The sequence below is a fragment of the Sphaeramia orbicularis genome, chromosome 24 (genome assembly GCF_902148855.1).
Source record: "Sphaeramia orbicularis chromosome 24, fSphaOr1.1, whole genome shotgun sequence".
In the NCBI taxonomy this organism is placed as follows: Eukaryota; Metazoa; Chordata; class Actinopteri; order Kurtiformes; family Apogonidae; genus Sphaeramia; species Sphaeramia orbicularis.
The window spans coordinates 38,398,861-38,417,540 of NC_043979.1; the positions used below are offsets into that span (position 1 = coordinate 38,398,861).

Genomic DNA, 18,680 nt, shown 5'->3' on the forward strand with positions numbered 1-18,680 from the left:
CCGTGTGGTAAAACCCCCCTCGGGCCGCATATTTCTATCCGAACCCGAACCTTGCCTGATGCAGTTGCGTCCGAACCCAGCCCGACCCATCAGGTCCCATCTAGCTCGACATGTTTGTATTACACAAACATGTCTAACAAATTGGTAATTCCTTTTTAAAATTGGCAAAGTTCTGCCTCCTGGCAATCTAATAGTGTCACTGAAAAGGCCTCTGGTGAGCGAATCCCTCCCCCCTGGTGGATTATCCATGTATTGCATGTATCTAATTGTATACATCAGGTTTTTCAAGACAAAAAATATCACACTGATCATGTAGAGAGCTTCAAAACTCATGTATCAAATAGGATACGTTCAACGTTATAGGGCTAAATATGTATAATATATGCACGTAAGTCACTGTTGAACACGAAATGTTACCGCTTGATCGGACCCGTGACTCAGAGTACAGTATGTATTAAAATTGTTTGGCTTTTTTTTCTTCACTCTCCAGACGCAACACACTGTGCATTCACACAAAGGCAGCTCTGGGCTACAGTGTCCACATTTTCAGCAAAGCACCTTTCATCTTTGGGGATGAAGAAACCATCATGTCACATCTGACCAAGGTGACTTACGCCCTTTACTATCATTTGGCAAGAAGTGTCCAAGCTGTGTCTGAACTTATTGATATTATGTAATAATATGGGGCGGCCATGGCTCAGAAGGTAGAGCAGGTCGTCCAATAAGTGGCGGTTTGAATCCCGCTCCGTCCCAGTCATGTGCCGTTGAGTCCTCGGGCAAGACACTTCATCCACCTTGCCTCCAGTGTCACTCATTGGTGTATGAATGTGTGTGAATGTTTGGTGATGGTGAATTGGCAGCCACGCTTCCGTCAGGCCACCCTAGAGCAGCTGTGGCTACAAATGTAGTTTACCACCACCAGAGAATGAATGTGTAATAAAAATAATGTCTTGAAAAGTGCTATAGAAATCTAACCCATTATTATTATTAATAAACAGTAAATACTGGACTCTGTAGTGAAGAGGAAATTGAAATGTTAATCACTCACCATTGACATCCAGTGTCACAGCAGCTGTGGAATTGTGCAACAGTAATGTTTGTGCATATAAAACATGTTGGACTTGTACACTGTATGGGAGTGTTAGCAGAACTCTGCCATTGAAACTATTTTTACCATTCCAGTGTGGATTTTTTTTTCAGGCACACTACGTATAGTGGATACCGAGTTTAACCCATAAAGACCCTGCACTACTTTTTTTAAACACTTTCTTATTATTATCCATTAATCCTATCAATACATATAAATAATTGGTGTAAAATACAGTTTCTCAGCTTTATATTATAATCAGATTTGACCCATTTGGACGTTCAGAGGCTCCGTAGTGAACTAATGCGAATATTTTGCAAAACAGATATTATTCTCTGTATTTGAGCCTCGTATCCAGACATTTCTCAATGTAGACGTAGGATCATCTTTTTTTTTTTCCTGCCATAACCAAAAATATCACTACATTTTCTAATCTTTTATGTGGGTAAGAGTAATAGCCCATAAAGACCCACATGTCCACCATCGACCAAAACCTTCTACTGATGTAAAATGTTTAAAACCTGTTGATCCACTAATCCTATCAATACATGTAAATAAGTGGTGTAAAAGGCAGTTTCTCAGCTTTATTTCATAATTAGATTTGACCCATTTGGACGTTCAGAGACTCCATAGTTACCATGGAAACACCGTCATCTTCTGCAACATTGATTCACCAGTAAAACCCATAGAGTTGGATTAATGATAGTAGATGGAAATGCTTGGTTTATGTTCAGTTAATGATAGATTTTATTAAAAAAAAGTCACTTTTTCTGCAGCTTTCTGTTTTTGATATAATAACCCTCGACTTTAATCTGAGCTTTAATGAACACCTACATAATCTGTGAATTAAATACAGAAAAACACCTTATTTATACTGATAAAATACAAAACACAGAGGATAATATTATAATAAATGGTGATAAATCTCTTAAGAAAAATTAGATATAGAGGATGTTTCATTTGATAACTGACACAAAAGTAATGCTGAGTCTTTATGGGTTAAACCTATATGATGTAGTGAGTAGATCAAACTAGTATTCATTTCCAATGGAGCATAAAGATCAGACAATGTCAGGATTCATCGGGTGCATTGGCCTTTCGAAAGAGTGGTTCAGGGCGCATGAGACATCATTTTCACACATGGATTGGCCACTACAGAGTCCAAACCCGAACCCTATTGAGCGTAAAGAGGACTTTATGCAGTGGTCTGTTACTCCCGTTATCAATACAAGACCCTGGCCAAAAATTAATGCAACTCTGGATGCAATTAAATGTTGTGGCATTTATTGTGACATTGCATAAGCATTGTGAATGTGTCCTTTAATCAACGCTAAACGTGATACAGTGAAATATTATATGTGGGACTTTTATTTTTTTGGTCAGGCTGTGTATTCATGCACAGTCACAACAGATACTGTCACGGAAATAATTATTAGACCATCAAAAGTCATCAGAAACAATAAATATACAATCCAGTACTAACTCCGGTGTGTATTATGAAAGAAAGAAAGAAAACATGGAATGCCTTAAAGCACTGTTTTTGTCAGTACAACACTGGAAAAAATCTAAATCTTACCAAATGTATTTTTCTCATTTCTAGTCAAAATATCTCATCAGATTTAAAATAAGACATAATCACCTAAAGAGTAACTTTTCAGTGAGATATAAGAACTTATTTTTAGACAATAAATCTTGAAAATCTTGTTTCAAGAAATCTTACCAAGATAATTTTCACATGTTCCATTGGAGGATTTTTTTTGTTTAATTCAAGATTTTTTTTTTTTTTGCTTAATTCAAGCAAAAAATGGAAGAAGTGAAAATTATCTTAGATTTCTTGAAACAAGATTTTCAAGATCTATTGTCTAAAACTAAGTTCTTATATCTCACTGAAAAGTTACTATTTACTCTTTAGGTGATTATGTCTTATTTTAAGTGTGAGGAGATATTTGGACGAGAAATGAGAAAAATACACTTGGTAAGATTTAGATTTTTTCCAGTGAATGCCATAGATATTGATGTAAGAACTGAAGTGATTTTAGTTAGTATCAAGAAAACCATGGAAAATGGATAGATATCAGCTCTGAAATTAAACTATTATGAGATGTTTTTCTTGTTATTATATTTGTCCAAACAAATGTACTTTTAGTTGTACCAGGCATTAAAATGAACAAGAAACTGAAGAAAACAAGGGGCGGTCTAATAATTTTCTCTGCAACTGTATATCCTGATGTGATTAATTGTACAACTTTTCTGTTCTGTTTAATTTCCATTTACTTTAATTTGCACATGTCAACCAAAGTGAAACGCATCCCTGCTGTGTGCTGCTTTAAACAGGAAAGTGTTCGTTTTACTGAGCAGGCTTCATCCATCTTTACGGCCCTGTCCAGCGTGGTGACTTCCTTTAGTAATGTTCAGGACCATCAAGCAGCCAGAAGAACCCTGGAGGAGGCTCACTGCCCCCAAAACATCAGCACCACGCTGAGAAAATCGGAACACAACAAGGTAGCAACGTTGTGTAGATAGATAGATGGATAGATTTACTTTATTAATCCCCAAAGGGAAATTCAAGATACAATCACTGCTCCGCAGAAGCAATCATACCACATCAACAAAAAATAAATAAATGCAGAATGTAGATAGCTAAAAATAAGTTAGATTAAAAAGTAAGTAGAATTAAGACAAAATGTTTATTCTACCTAACACTTAACACATTGTTGTACACGTAGTATCCAGTTGAACAATGGGAAAACCTACCTAAGTACATGCAGATAAGTCTATTATGTAAAGTCTTCAGTGGATTTTAGAGAACATTAGTGTTGTATATATTTATGAGTTTGTTAGTAGGAATGTTGAGTAATGAGTAAGTTACTCGTTGCTTTACAAACTATTCAAATAATATGTAAAGCAAAGAGTAACTTACTGCCAGGTAATATTCAGGAAATGTTTTATGGAAGAGAAGGGAGGTTATGATTGAAGGGGAAAGTTAGTTTTTGTATTACCATTTGTGGAGTAAAATTGTGGAACAAATTGTGTGTGGAGATAAAACAAATATCAAACATAATTGAGTTTTAAAAAAGACAAAGAATTGATTCTTGTGAGGTACAGTATTGAATAATGACACTGCGGCCTGTTTGTTTATGGATGTTTTCCTCATAAATATACTGTAATTATTGAAGAAAATTGTTAAGCTCTTGATGTCTGTTTGTATGACGGCTAAATTAGGAAAAAAATATCATTTATTGGTTTGATTCATGTATTAAGTTACTGACAAAGGTGTGAAAGCACTTGAGGGGTAGGATTAAATACGTTTATACTTCCTCCTTTTCGACCATGCAAATTTAGACGCGTACTGGAAGATAGGTTCTGTTCATTTAAATGTTATTTTGCTTTTGTTTTGCTTGTTTTGTTTTATTTTGTTTCTTTGCATGTTTGAAATAATAAATAAATAAATAAATGTTAAGTAATGCACACCTATGTATTGCTTATCACAGTATACAACTCTGGAAAAAAAAGTAAGAGACTGCAAAATTATCACTTTCTCTGACTTTACTATTTATAGGTATGTGTTTGAGTAAAAGGAACATTTTTGTTTTATTCTCTAACCTACCGACAACATTTTTTCAAATTTCAATTAAAAATATTGTTATTTAGAGCATGTATTTGCAGAATGTGACAGATGGTCAAAATAACAAAAAAAAATGCTTTTTTTTTTTTTTTTTTTTGCTTAATTCAAGTTTTTTTTCTTAATTCAACCAAAAAATCTGCCAGTGGAACAAAAAAATTACCTTGGTAAGATTTCTTGAAATAAGATTCTCAAGATCTGTTGTCTAAGAATAAGTTTGTATATCTCATTGAAAAGTTACTCTTTAGGTGATTATGTCTTATTTTAACTGCGATGAAATATTTTGACTAGAAATGACAAAAATACACTTGGCGAGATTTAGATGTTTTCCCAGTGTAAGCCATGGATCAGGTGTTTATTCAGTAGAATAAGGTGTGCTTGTGTTGGAATTCAACAGACACAGGAATGGAATGGCTGTCATACATGCACACATGCTGATTTCACAGGAAACTGCAGCGGTCTCTTAATTTTTTTCCAAATTATTAAATCACAAAATCAAAAAAATCACATTTTTTAAATCACAAAAATACTGGGAATATGTTGTTAACATCTCTCTTCCTTCTCCTTTCTGTGGTCTATATCTGTAGGTGTTTAACTCTGCTGTCTACCACATGTTTTCTGAGGCCCTTGGCAGGAAGTTAAGTCCACAGGAACAGTTTGCTGTACAAGCCCTCACTGTGGATCTGTCACTCTTGTCCGCTGACCACAAAGAACAAAAATGTACGCTGTTCTTTATAATATACAGTTTCACTGACATGGAATTTATCTGATTTTATTGAAAAAAAACAAAAAAACAAACAAACATAGAAACATTTCACAGTATTTCAGCATTTACTGCTTCCCCTGAGTTGTTCTGTTATTGTCTGAAGCGGAAGCAAAGCTACCGGAAAACTGGAAAAACAGGCAACCAACGGACAAGGAAGTCCAGGCAGTCACAACTCTGCAGGCTGGATTCAAAGGGCACTTGGTACGAGAGATCCTCAATGCCTCAAAACCCGGTAAGCCCACCAAAACATTCAACTAATTTTGGACCTAAAAGACATAAAGACATAAAGAAAGATAATTAGACATAAAGACCCAGTGCTTCTTCTGTGCCAGTTCCCAAATGAATTTTTCCATCTATTTAATCATTTTTAATTGATTTTTTTTTTTGCCTTTCCTCATGTTTGCTGTGGTTTTATATTGTTATTGAACATGTGCCATGCTGCTGCTACACTGTATCTATCTATTTATCAATCTATTGATCTCTCTCTCTCTCTATCATTATGTGATCACGTAGATAAAGTTGTGTTTTATAATAACAGAAAGGGAAAACGGAAAAAAGTGACTTCTCTTTTTTTTTTTTTTACTTTTTATTTAGATTTTTGCACAATATAAAACAGAACAAAACAAAACATCTGAGACAAAACATAAATAAAAAAAAATAAATTACACCACATAGTAGTAGTATTGTTACAAATATTATACTACATCTATAGATACATTGCCAAATATCGAAATATTCATATATTTGTATACATATGCACACATCTATATAAATACAAAACACCTCATGTCAGGGCTTACAAGAGCAATTCTCGTCAACAACCCAAAAAAGTTTAATTATACAAATAGTCTTCGACCATGTGCCATCTCCGCTTAAAAAGATCCATTTTCATTTGTAATGATGCGGTCATTCATTCCTTAGTGTACACTTGTTTCAGTCTTTGTTTCCATTCTATTACCGTTGGTGATAAAAAGTGACTTTTCAACAAAATATATCATTACTTGAACGTAAAAAAAAAAAAAAAAAGCATACGTCCAAATGGGTCATATCTGATGACCATGAAAAGACAGCAAACTGTATTTTACACCAATTATTGACATGTATTAATAGGATTAGTGGATCAACAGGTATTAAACATCTCAGATCAGTAGATGGTTTTGATCACCAGTGGATTTTTGCTACTTTTGCTGTGATTCCCAAATGAAATTTATTGTAATATTACCCTGTTGAGCCGCATTATGTAATAAATTCCCATTATGTAATAAAAGTTCAAAATGTAATAAGAATATCACGTCATCTTGTAATAAAGCCACACTATGTAATAAACTGACGCATTTTGTAATAAACTACCTCGATGCATTATGTAGCAAATTTTTTCGTATTATGTAGTAAGTTATTACAATTTGAGAAGTTTATTACAAAATGCACTTGACACATTTTTATTTTCAGGAAAATGTAATGTGCTAAATTAATCTTTAAAGTGTGCGGTTAAAGTTGTGATTACATTAGCTGTAGCTCCTTTGACTAATGTCTTCTAAATTGCTCTGAAATTATATTAATTTGGATTGTTATTACATAATGAACCATGTTATTACATTTTTTTTTTTTTTTATAAAAATGTGTCAAGTGCATTTTGTAATACATTTCTTAAATTGTAATAACTCACTACATAATGTGAAAAAAATTACAATTTAATTACAAAATGTGTCAGTTTATTACATAATGCGGCTTTATTACAAGATGATGTGACATTCTTATTACATTTTGAACTTTTATTACGTAATGGGAATTTATTACATAATGCGGCTCAACATACCCTCTGTATTTTGCATTTTTCACTGTAAACCATGTATTTTCCTACATTTAATTTATCATATTTAATTTAGATGTTCATGAAAATTTGAGTTTATTCAAAGGTTATTACATCAATACAGAGAAAACTGAAGAAAGAGTGACTTTTTCAGCAAAGTTAGCAAAAAACTAGTGTGTCCATCCACTGTCATTGATCCAACTCCCTGGGTTTTACTGGCGAATCAGTGTTGTAGAAGATGACAGTGTTTCCACGGTAACTACAGAGCCTCTGAAAAGTCCAAATGGATCATATCTGATGACAATGAAAAGGTTTTTTTTACCAATTACTTAGATGTATCGATAGGATTAATGGATCAATAGATATTAAACAGTTTAGATCAGAAAATGATTTTGGTTGCCAGTGGCTGTTTGGGTCTTTATGGGTTGATAAAGAAATATACAAATTTCAACTGGACAGCCAAAACACAACAAACCCAAAAAACTAACACATACAAGAGGACGTCTGTGTTTTTTGTGGCTCATATTTCTTCATCGTAAAACACCCACAGGACACCTGCTTTGTACCTTCACTGTTTGATTTAGCCCAGTGACAGATATTGAGCCTCTGAGCACAGGCACAAATATGTATTGATGGGTCTGCCACTCTTACTAATCTATTCTGACAGATGAGGGGTGGCCACAGACGCACATACACACATACACAAAACACACATGCATACACGTATATTCACACATTATTCTTGCATCGACACGTAAACCTCCTATTTGTGACGGTGAAGGAACAGATGATGAAGAGAAGATATGGAAAATATGTACATTTGAGAGTTTGTCGGAAAGAATGAGACATTAGACGAGACGACTGAGCTGAGAAGATTTTTGGTTTTTTTCACCCCGCCCCCCGAAGGGAAGGCAAGGGGTATTGTTTTTGGTTCGGTTTGTTTGTTAACACTCTAGTAGCAAAACTATTGGTTGAATTCATACCAAATTTGGTTTATAGATTGCCAGGGACCCAGAATTAATCTCATTGTATTTTGGGAACATTAGGTCAAAGTTCAATTTTTATGAATTAAAAAAAAAATATCCCCTTTTACTTATAATGGGTGAAATTTCAAATGTCTGTAGCAATAAAACAATTGGTTGAATTCATACCAAATTGGGTTTACAGATTGTCAGTGATCCAGAATAGATCTCATCAGATTTTGGGAACAGTAGGTCAAAGTTAAAAATTTTTTATGAATTTTTAAAATCTTTTTTTTTTTTTCTCATTTTCTTATAATGGGCGAAATTTCACAAGACTCGAAAAGCAAAAATGTTGGTTGAATTCATACCAAATTTGGTTTATAGATTGCCAGTGACCCAGAATAAATCTCATTGCATTTTGGGAACATTAGGTCAAAGTTCAATTTTTTATGAATTAAAAAAAATAAAAAAATCCCCATTTACTTATAATAGGTGAAATTTCAAACGTCTGTAGCAGTAAAATGATTGGTTGAATTCATACCAAATTGGGTTTATAGATTGCCAGTGATCCAGAATAGATCTCATCACATTTTGGGGACAATAGGTCAAAGTTAAAATTTTTTTATGAATTTTTAAAATCTTTTTTTTTTTTTTTTTTTTTTTCCCCCATTTTTCTTATAATGGGCGAAATTTCACAAGACTCGAAAAGCAAAAATGTTGGTTGAATTCATACCAAATTTGGTTTATAGACTGCCAGTGACCCAGAATAAATCTCATTGCATTTTGGGAACATTAGGTCAAAGTAAAATTTTTTATGAATTAAAAAAAAAAAAAAAATCCCCATTTACTTATAATAGGTGAAATTTCAAACGTCTGTAGCAGTAAAATGATTGGTTGAATTCATACCAAATTGGGTTTATAGATTGCCAGTGATCCAGAATAGATCTCATCACATTTTGGGGACAGTAGGTCAAAGTTAAAATTTTTTATGAATTTTTAAAATCTTTTCTTTTTTTCCCATTTTTCTTATAATGGGCGAAATTTCACAAGACTCGAAAAGCAAAAACGTTGTTTGAATTCATACCAAATTTGGTTTATAGATTGCCAGTGACCCAGAATAAATCTCATTACATTTTGGGAACATTAGGTCAAAGTTAAATTTTTTATGAATTTAAAAAAAAATATCCCCATTTACTTATAATGGGTGAAAATTCAAATGTCTCTAGCAGTAAAACGATCGGTTGAATTCATACCAAATTGGGTTTATAGATTGCCAGTGATCCAGAATAGATCTCATCAGATTTTGGGAACAGTAGGTCAAAGTTAAAATTTTTTAATGAATTTTTAAAATCTTTTTTTTTTTTTTTTCTCATTTTCTTATAATGGGCGAAATTTCACAAGACTCGAAAAGCAAAAATGTTGGTTGAATTCATACCAAATTTGGTTTATAGATTGCCAGTGACCCAGAATAAATCTCATTGCATTTTAGGAACATTAGGTCAAAGTTAAATTTTTTATGAATTAAAAAAAATAAATAAATAAAAAAAATTCCCCATTTACTTATAATGGCTGAAATTTCAAATGTCTGTAGCAGTAAAACAATTGGTTGAATTGGCAATCTATAAACCAAATTGGGTTTATAGATTGCCAGTGATCCAGAATAGATCTCAACACATTTTGGGAGCCGTAGGTCAAAGTTCAAATTTTTATGAATTTTTAAAAATTGTTTTTTTTCCCCATTTTCTTATAATGGGCGAAATTTCACAAGTCTCGAAAAGCAAAAATGTTGGTTGAATTCATACCAAATTCGGTTTATAGATTACCAGTGACCCAGAATAGATATCATTACATTTTGGGAAAAATAGGTCAAAGTTTCCATTTTTAATGAATTTTTACAATCTTTGTTTTCCCCCATTTACTTATAATGGGTGAAATTTTAAATGTCTATAAAAAACATCAATTTTGTTTCAATTTACTTCAAACTTGGCACATATATAGAGGCAACTGATAGGCTGACATCACCCCAGGCATAGACATGATGACATCAGCTGGATCGATGCCAATATAAGCTACAATACATGTGAAGGGCGGGGTTTGTTGTGCCCGGCACCACTTATGTTTGTAATTATTGCTTTATTCGGTGAGGTAGTGCTCATTAATCAACAAAAAACATAAAACAGGGCTAATTTTAACCCTTTCATGCACAGTGGTCACTCCAGTGCACAGTTATTGTACAGCTGTTCTCTTGTATATTCATGGATTTTGTTGTTTTACTTGCATATCAACCAACACAGTGGACACTTATGCACCATCCCATAATACACTGCAATTCATACCGTGACTGTAACATTCCTGTCCTTGATAAACCTGATATGCAGCAACATACAGCGTGGGGAAGCAAAATTTACAATGAACATTTAGTCGTTTTTTCTCAGCAGGCACTACATCAATTGTTTTGAAACCAAACATATATTGATGTCATAATCATACCTAACACTATTATCCATACCTTTTCGGAAACTTTTGCCCATATGAGTAATCAGGAAAGCAAACGTCAAAGAGTGTGTGATTTGCTGAACGCACTCGTCACACCAAAGGAGATTTCAAAAATAGTTGGAGTGTCCATAAAGACTGTTTATAATGGAAAGAAGAGAATGACTATGAGCAAAACTATTACGAGAAAGTCTGGAAGATACTATTAAAGAAGAATGGGAGAAGTTGTCACCCGAATATTTGAGGAACACTTGCGCAACTTTCAGGAAGCATGTGAAGGCAGTTATTGAGAAAGGAGGAGGACACATAGAATAAAAACATTTTCTATGATGTCAATTTTCTTGTGGCAAATAAATTCTCATGACTTTCAATAAACTAATTGGTCATACACTGTCTTTCAATCCCTGCCTCAAAATGTTGTAAATTTTGCTTCCCCACCCTGTATGTGAGTGTAAATCAATTAATTGTTATTAGACTGTAATTAACTGTTTTTGTTTTTGTTTTGTTTTTTTTTTAAGCTGTGTTTTGTTGTTTTTTGCATATTATTTGAGTGAGTAATAACTACTATTATAGTATGTTAAAATGTGAGAAAACATCAGATTAGCAACATTAAAAAAATCATTTATTTCATCGTTTTCACACAGTATGACACTAAATGCATGGTTTTTTTTGCTTCAAAAATTAAACACATGGTGTCCAGCTGAGTGGACATTTTTGTAACTCTGTAAAAAATAGATTGATAAAAAACAAAAATTTCAAGCACATTATTTTTTTCATGCCTAAAGAGGAATAAAAACACTCAGGAAAAAAATCTTGATTAAGGTTCTCATAATTCATGCATGAAAGGGTTAATCTCTTATCCTTGACCAGATGGTAAAAAGTAGCCTAATAGCAGAAACAATCGGAAAAAGAAGAAGAAATAATATAATAAAATTCTTTGACTTTAGTCAGCGATGTTATTTTGGAATATTTTTGCTTTGAATACCGTTGCAGGAATTCTTGTAGTAGTAGGTAGTAGTGGTACATGTGCTTTGCTTTGGATGCCTCATAATAAACACTACCATAGACCACACAGAAAACATACCTTTTCAGTGTTTTTCAGTCCTGGTGTCTCATATTTGCAGAAGCTGCCACTTATCTTTCTTACTCTCAAGGTGCGTCTCCTGTTTGTTGAATCCACAGGAAACACTTGAGGTGAAACATCGCCCAGACATTCTGTATTTATTACCAGAGCCCGAAGCTAACCATGTCTTCTGCAGAAACAACACATGACACTGTCACCCGATGAATTACTTGCACATATGAGAGTACACGCAGCCTCATTAATGCAGCATTTACATAAAACAGTGCTGTACGACGGAGTCAGTGGGATCCTGTCTAGTTTTTTTTTTTTTTTTTTATTGCCTGAAAATGTGTTCTCGGGGGTATCACATATTCACAACATAGTTTAAATATCCACATCATCATTGATTCCATCTGCTTGCCAAGCTAAAAAACATTGCTGGTTGTTATGTGGCGCTGACGTTAGCGCTTACATGGAACAGCTTGACTTCTGTGAAATAATCCCTTCATGGTTCAACTACTTTTCTAATTTTTTTCATTTACAACTCAATGCGCTAAGCATATCTTTTAGATCAGCCCTTAATTTAACCCATAAAGACCCAGCGCTATGACATTTTCTCTACATTTCACCTTTAAGTGATTTATCATCATTTGTTCTCATATTATCTTCTATATTTGGCATTTCATCAGTATAAATCAGGTGTTTTCCTGTATTTAATTTTCTGATCATGTAGATGTTTATAAAAGTTCACATTAAAGTTGGGGGTTATTTAATCAAAAATTGAGAAAACTACAGAAAAAGTCACTTTTTCAGTAAAATCTATTATTAACTGATATAAAACAAATGTCTCCATTCGCTGTCATTGATCCAGCTCCATGGGTTTAGTGGTGAATCAGTGTTATAGAAGATGACGGTGTTTCCATGGTAACTACAGAGCCTCTGAGGGTCATATCTGATGACCATGAAAGAGTGACAAACTGCATTTTACAGCAGTTATTTACATGGATTAACATGACACTGGGTTACAAAAAAATGTTTTTTGCAAGTTGTCTAGGTTTTTTCAACTGAATTAGGACCATTTTGCACCGCTAAATCCAAAAATGACATCTGTTTTTCTCAATCAGGTCAGGTTTTTTTGCTAACTTGATTTTGAAAAATTTGATCTCCTCACAAAATTGATGACATTTTTGTGACTTTATCAGTTGATTTTTTATATAGTTCTCACCCAAAATAGGTTTATGAAACTTTATGAAACTTATGACTTGATTCCTGTTAGGTACAATGGTGTATTCACCGCAGATGTAGCAGAATACGTCAGGCTTATTTTTGCAAGATCTTCTAGTCAAAGCCATTTCATTCACCTGTAATATTAAAAAAAACCATTAATCATTAATTGGCAAAAGTAAAATCTTCAGAACTCATTTATTGCAAGAAATATGAAAGAATTTTGTATCATATGATGTGAAAATGCCCATAAATGTAAGCAAAAATGTTAAAAAGCCAATATGTAGCATAGTTCAGAAAGTTGACCTGATTGAGCAAAATTAATGTGATTTTTGGATTCAGCACACCAAAATTATCCTAAATCAGCTCAAAAAACTTAAACAATAAATTTGTTGTTGACCAGTGTGATTAGTGGATTAACATGTATTGCACAGTTTAGACGTTTTAGTAGATGTTTTTGGTCAGTAGTCGCTTTTCCATTGGACATGTGCGCAAAACTTTACCGATATTTACTAAATATCGAAAAATCAGATGTGCATAATGCCGGTTTTTCCATTAAATCACAAATGCAATGATTTGTTTATTTATTATCACAAGATGACACGAGAAGCCATTCCATAAACATGGTGTTGATTTACAGATATATTCATTATTATTATTAAATATTATCCCTCTATCTCATACTATATTAAAAATGAGTAGGTTTCCTGGTGTGTCCGCACAAACCGTGACGTTTCTTCTTCTTCGCTTGTTGTAACATCCGTCAACATCTGTTTTGTTTTATTCACCTGACTCTAGTTGCGAAAAAAGGTCTTTCCATTGCAGTTTTGCGTGATATACCATTTGCGCTATGCCTGAAAAACCACCTCTTGCCCGCGCAAAAACTTGAGACTTGGCGAAATTGTCACTTTTCCGTTAGGTAAATTTTTATGCGCAAGTTAAATTTGCGCAATTTGAGTGTCAATGGAAAAGCGACTAATGATGGATGTATGGGTCTTTATGGGCTAATACAGCTTTTAACTTTACAGCCATAATTCATCTAATTTCATTTCATTTAGTTTTCTCATACTTTTCCTTCCATTTCATTCTCTCTTTTCAATCTATTGTTTATTTCTATCTTTATATGTTCACCTTGTGTTCCCTCTTTCTCTTTTTTTTTCTTCTGTATGGTGCCTCTCTTTGGTTATAAAGATGATAGGAGGTTTTCATCTCTCAAAAGCCAGACTCGGCCTCTGTAATAGCTGTATCAATTTGGAAAAGTGGCCATTTGAAAAGGAGAGGCGAGCACCGGAGATGTAGGCGAAGGAAATGTCTATCATTCAGCTGTCTCCTCACAGCGTTTCTCTCATGTACCGTATATGCACAAAGACACCCATACCCATGAACGCACAGTACTGCATCTGTCATCGTAGCTGCTGATCTGTCACATTGGTTACCTTTCTGCTGCGGTATGTGCGAAAGTTAATGTTAAGGTGTGAATATTCTCCCATCACCTCACGTTAAATGAGGTAAGAGTGCATTTTACAATCTCTGTTTCCTGCCCTGAACTAGGTCAGCTACAGTCGTCGTTTCATGTGTGTGACAGCAACATGGATTGTCTTTCATCTCTAGTGATGGTGAGTTTTCTGCGTGTGCTCATGTCGTACAGGCACGAAGGAGAACGTGAACGCGTCGAAGATCCTTTTGGAAATGTGGCCGACGGTGGAAGCGGATGCAGAAAAATACGCCGCCTTCTTGCTACGGTAAAAAAAAATATAAGATTAGACTGAAATGACATATGAAAAACATACTACAGGGTTCTTGTAGGGTCTTAAAAAGTCCTAAAAGTCTTGAATTTACAAATCTGCATTTAAAGGGGTCATATTTTGCTAAACCCACTTTTATTCGTCTTTGGTTCTTTTATTTGTGTATTTGGACCCTAATAGTTCATAAAGTTTGAATTTGAACCCTCCAGGTGCTGCAAAGCTATCGTTATATTAATTTCATGTTTTAATTCCTCTTTAATTTGTTACGTTTTATAACAAGTTACATCATGACATTTGCACATATAAGGTCAAGACTTCTGACAAACATTTCTCCAAGTACAACGTAATTGTTTGTCAGCAGCAGCGGTTGTACTAAAAACTGAAAATATGTCCAAACTTCGAACCGATTACTCAAAATGTTCCGTTGTTCCTTGAACGAGACAGAATAGCACAGCCAACAACCTGGAGGGGGCGGGGTCATGTGCATTTAAAGGGCCAGCGCTCAAAACGACCTTTCTGGTGTCATTACTCAGAAATAGTGTTGAAGATGGACCTGTGGAGTTGAATTAATGAAGAATTCAGACCCAAGCAGAGCATTTACAGTTTATGTAGACGAGAGGGAAATGTTTGAAAAAGCAGAATTCCATTTAAAACAGCAAAATGTCACTCCTTTAAACGAGCGTCTTGCGAGAACCATACAGCATTTTATGAAAATTACGACATGTCGTGAGATGGGACTTTACTACAGTCACGCATCAGAAGCCAATCACTACTCAATAGAAACACCTACAAGTACTTTGTCAGAATTGTAGAAATATCGCTTTTATTTTGCGGAAAAATGTAACGGATACCCAGCTAGTGATGGGTCCTAAAGGCAGCATTTGTAATAAAACCTAAAACACTGTGCAGAGCAAGGTTCTAATAGTTTTGGATTTTTCATTATAGTTTAGTTTTATTTATTTTTGACTTTTTTTTTCTCTAATTCAGTTATTTTTAATTCATTTTTAGAGCAGGTTTGCTAGTTTTTATTAGTTTTAATATTTTTCTAACTGCTTAGTTGTAGTTTAGTTTTAGTATTAATTTTAGTTTTGTCGTATATTTTACCTTCTTCGCCGTCGTATTCAAATAAATCCCGTAAAGGACTCTGCTGCTTTCTCCCAACTTTAGTCTCCATTTTTCCAGGTAGAGCGGGGATGAGAAGATGACTCTAAACCACAAGTGACTGACCATGAAGTTCCGTATGGTGCCGCTAGCTAAAATTGCTAGAGCAAAATAAATCGATTTCGTATCAGTCCGACCTTGACAAAGATGAAAACGAAGGGAATTTTATCTATCATTTTTATTCGTTTTAGTTAGTTTGGTAAGCACACAGTACAGTTTCAGTTAGTTATCATTTTTTCTTTGAATTATAGTTTTTATTTATTTCAGTTAACGAAAATGTTTTTTCAATTCTAGCTTTCGTCATTTCGTTAGTTTTCGTTAATGATAATAACCTTGGTGCAGAGTTGTTGCAGCTGCATTCCTATAAATGATGCCCCCCTTAAGAAATGTCTGAGAAATAATGAACTTTATGAACACGGAAAAACAGCACACCTAACCTTGCACTTCTTAATGACAGTGGGATTATCTGCGGTGGAATCAGACCACTCCTACTGCCTGTAATACCTGTGCCAATGCTGTGTGTACATTTGCATGGCATCACTTTAGCCTCTCTGTTGCACCGCATGCCCAGAATCTGCTCCCTCTCCTGGTTGCGGCGGGCCTGTGGCGGCCAGGCAGGGAGTATTTTCCACATTGTGTTCCATCTTTTCCCAGTGGTACCATCTGCTGTTTATCCTTTCTCGGTTCCAATCGGCTAGCAGCGTCTGCCGAATGACCTGCTGCCTGGGGAAGTACAGTATGCATGTGCACAAGCATTTAGGGCTTGGTCAATGTGTGTATGGAGTTTGTGGGGTGGGTTTGTTGGGTGGTAAGACTTGAAAACTGGCACTTTTCTGAACTGAAACGTCTACTTAAGACAAAATTGATACCGAGATGTGAAGTGTGTCTACTTTGTACCAATGTGGAAAGATTTAAAGCTCAGGTAGAGGAGAGTAAAGACGAAAATAATACTCTTAGTTTCACCTCTTTGTCTTAGGTGTAGACTGAATGTACAGGTAGACCAATAATGTTTCACACGAAGGTAGAATAACAGCCGTGTTGCATTCCTAGATGAAGTTAATGCACGTCTAACATTAGTCGCTTTTCCATTGGACATACGCGCACAACTTTACCGATATTTACTAAATGTTGGAAAAAAAGAAGTGCGTACAAACCCATCGTTCTCTTTCCTTGAAAATGACAACATCCCGTCACGGACAAATAAAAAAACAGCCATTTTTGGGCCGTTTTTCCATTCCTGTCAGGTACTAACTTTCTTTTTTGTTCTTAGAAAGAGAAAACGAAAATCAATCTGTTTTTTTAATTTGGTTTATGTGTTTTGACACTGAAAAAGAAAAATGCCTTGAAATTCAATTTTAATTCCTTTGTTTTAAAACGAAAATCAATTTACCACTAGTTTCTTTTTTTTCTGAAAAGAAAATCCAATTACCAAAAGATAGACTAGTCACTTTTCCATTGGACATCTGCGCAAAACTTGACCGAAATTTACTAAATGCCGAAAAAACAGAACTGCGTAATGTTGGTTTTTCCATTAAATTACAAATGCAATGATTTGTTTATTTATTATCGCAAGATGACACGAGAAGTCATTCCATAAACATGGCAACAGACGTAAATATCATGTTAATTTACAGATATATTCATTATTATTATATATTACCCCTCTTTCCGTACAAAATTAAAAAATGATTCGGTTTCCTGGACCATGTTTCTTTTAAAAACTCTTCTTCTTTGCTTGTTTTAATGTCCGTCAATATCCGGTTTTATTTATTCATGTGACTCTAGTTGTGGAAAAAGGTCTTTCCATTGCATTTTTGCGTGATATACCAATTGCGCGACACCTGAAAAACCACCTCTTGCCAGCGCAAAAACTTTTAATCGAAAAATGAGAGTTTTGGTGAAATTGTCATTTTTCCATTAGGTACATTTTTATGCGCAAGTTATATTCGCACAATTTGAGGGTTAATGGAAAAGTGACTATTGTCTTGAGAGCAACTGGTCATTACTTCTATAGCGCTACATGGAAAATACAGTGAGCTAAGCTACTTAGCTATTTAGTCCCCATTACATACAGTGAGAAAAAAAAGAAAAGAAAAAGTACTTTTTAGTGCATCATAAACTACTTTTTGCATTTTTTTTATTGTCAAATCAATGTGTCCGTATGCTGTTATATGTCATTTAGCTTATTACTTGTATGTCATTGTCTTTATTTTGATGTAACGCAGCTACTGTTACACCTTAATAATTTATCTTTTATTTTTTATATTAGTATGCTCATTCCGCACTAGATTTTATTTCCTTATTTGGAAGGGACAATGCACATTAATAAACATAATATATAATACCAATGTAAATATGCCAGAGTTGGCATAACGAAACTGCATCTGTAGTGTCCTGGCAGGTTACAAATAATAAAACAATTCATATCAACACAAATACAGTCTGAGAATATAAAAAAAGCAGTCCATTCACAATAAATATAGTATAAAGTGCATGTTTTTAAATTGCAAGAATTACATTGTGGTTGAATTCAAGATTACTATTTTTTTTTTTTTTTTTTTTTTTGCTTAATTCAAGCAAAAAAAATCTGCCAATGGAAAAAGCGAAAATGATCTTGCTAAGATTGCTTGGAATAAGATTTTCCAGATCTATTGTCTAAAAATAAGTTCTTATAGCTCACTGAAAAGTTACTCTTTAGGTGATTATGTCTTATTCTAAGTGTGATGAGATATTTTGACTAGAAATGA

At 34.2% G+C, this 18,680-nt stretch overlaps 1 protein-coding gene across 1 annotated transcript in view; it reads left to right on the forward strand.

The window, feature by feature from the left end:
• The window catches only part of adgb (androglobin), a 126,424-nt gene that overhangs the window by 63,674 nt on the left and 44,070 nt on the right, over positions 1-18,680 (forward strand). The window contains exons 20-24 of the mRNA XM_030128232.1: positions 491-605; positions 3,422-3,589; positions 5,297-5,429; positions 5,579-5,707; positions 14,676-14,769. Coding sequence (XP_029984092.1) covers positions 491-605; positions 3,422-3,589; positions 5,297-5,429; positions 5,579-5,707; positions 14,676-14,769 — 639 coding nt within the window. The remainder of the gene's footprint in view (positions 1-490; positions 606-3,421; positions 3,590-5,296; positions 5,430-5,578; positions 5,708-14,675; positions 14,770-18,680) is intronic.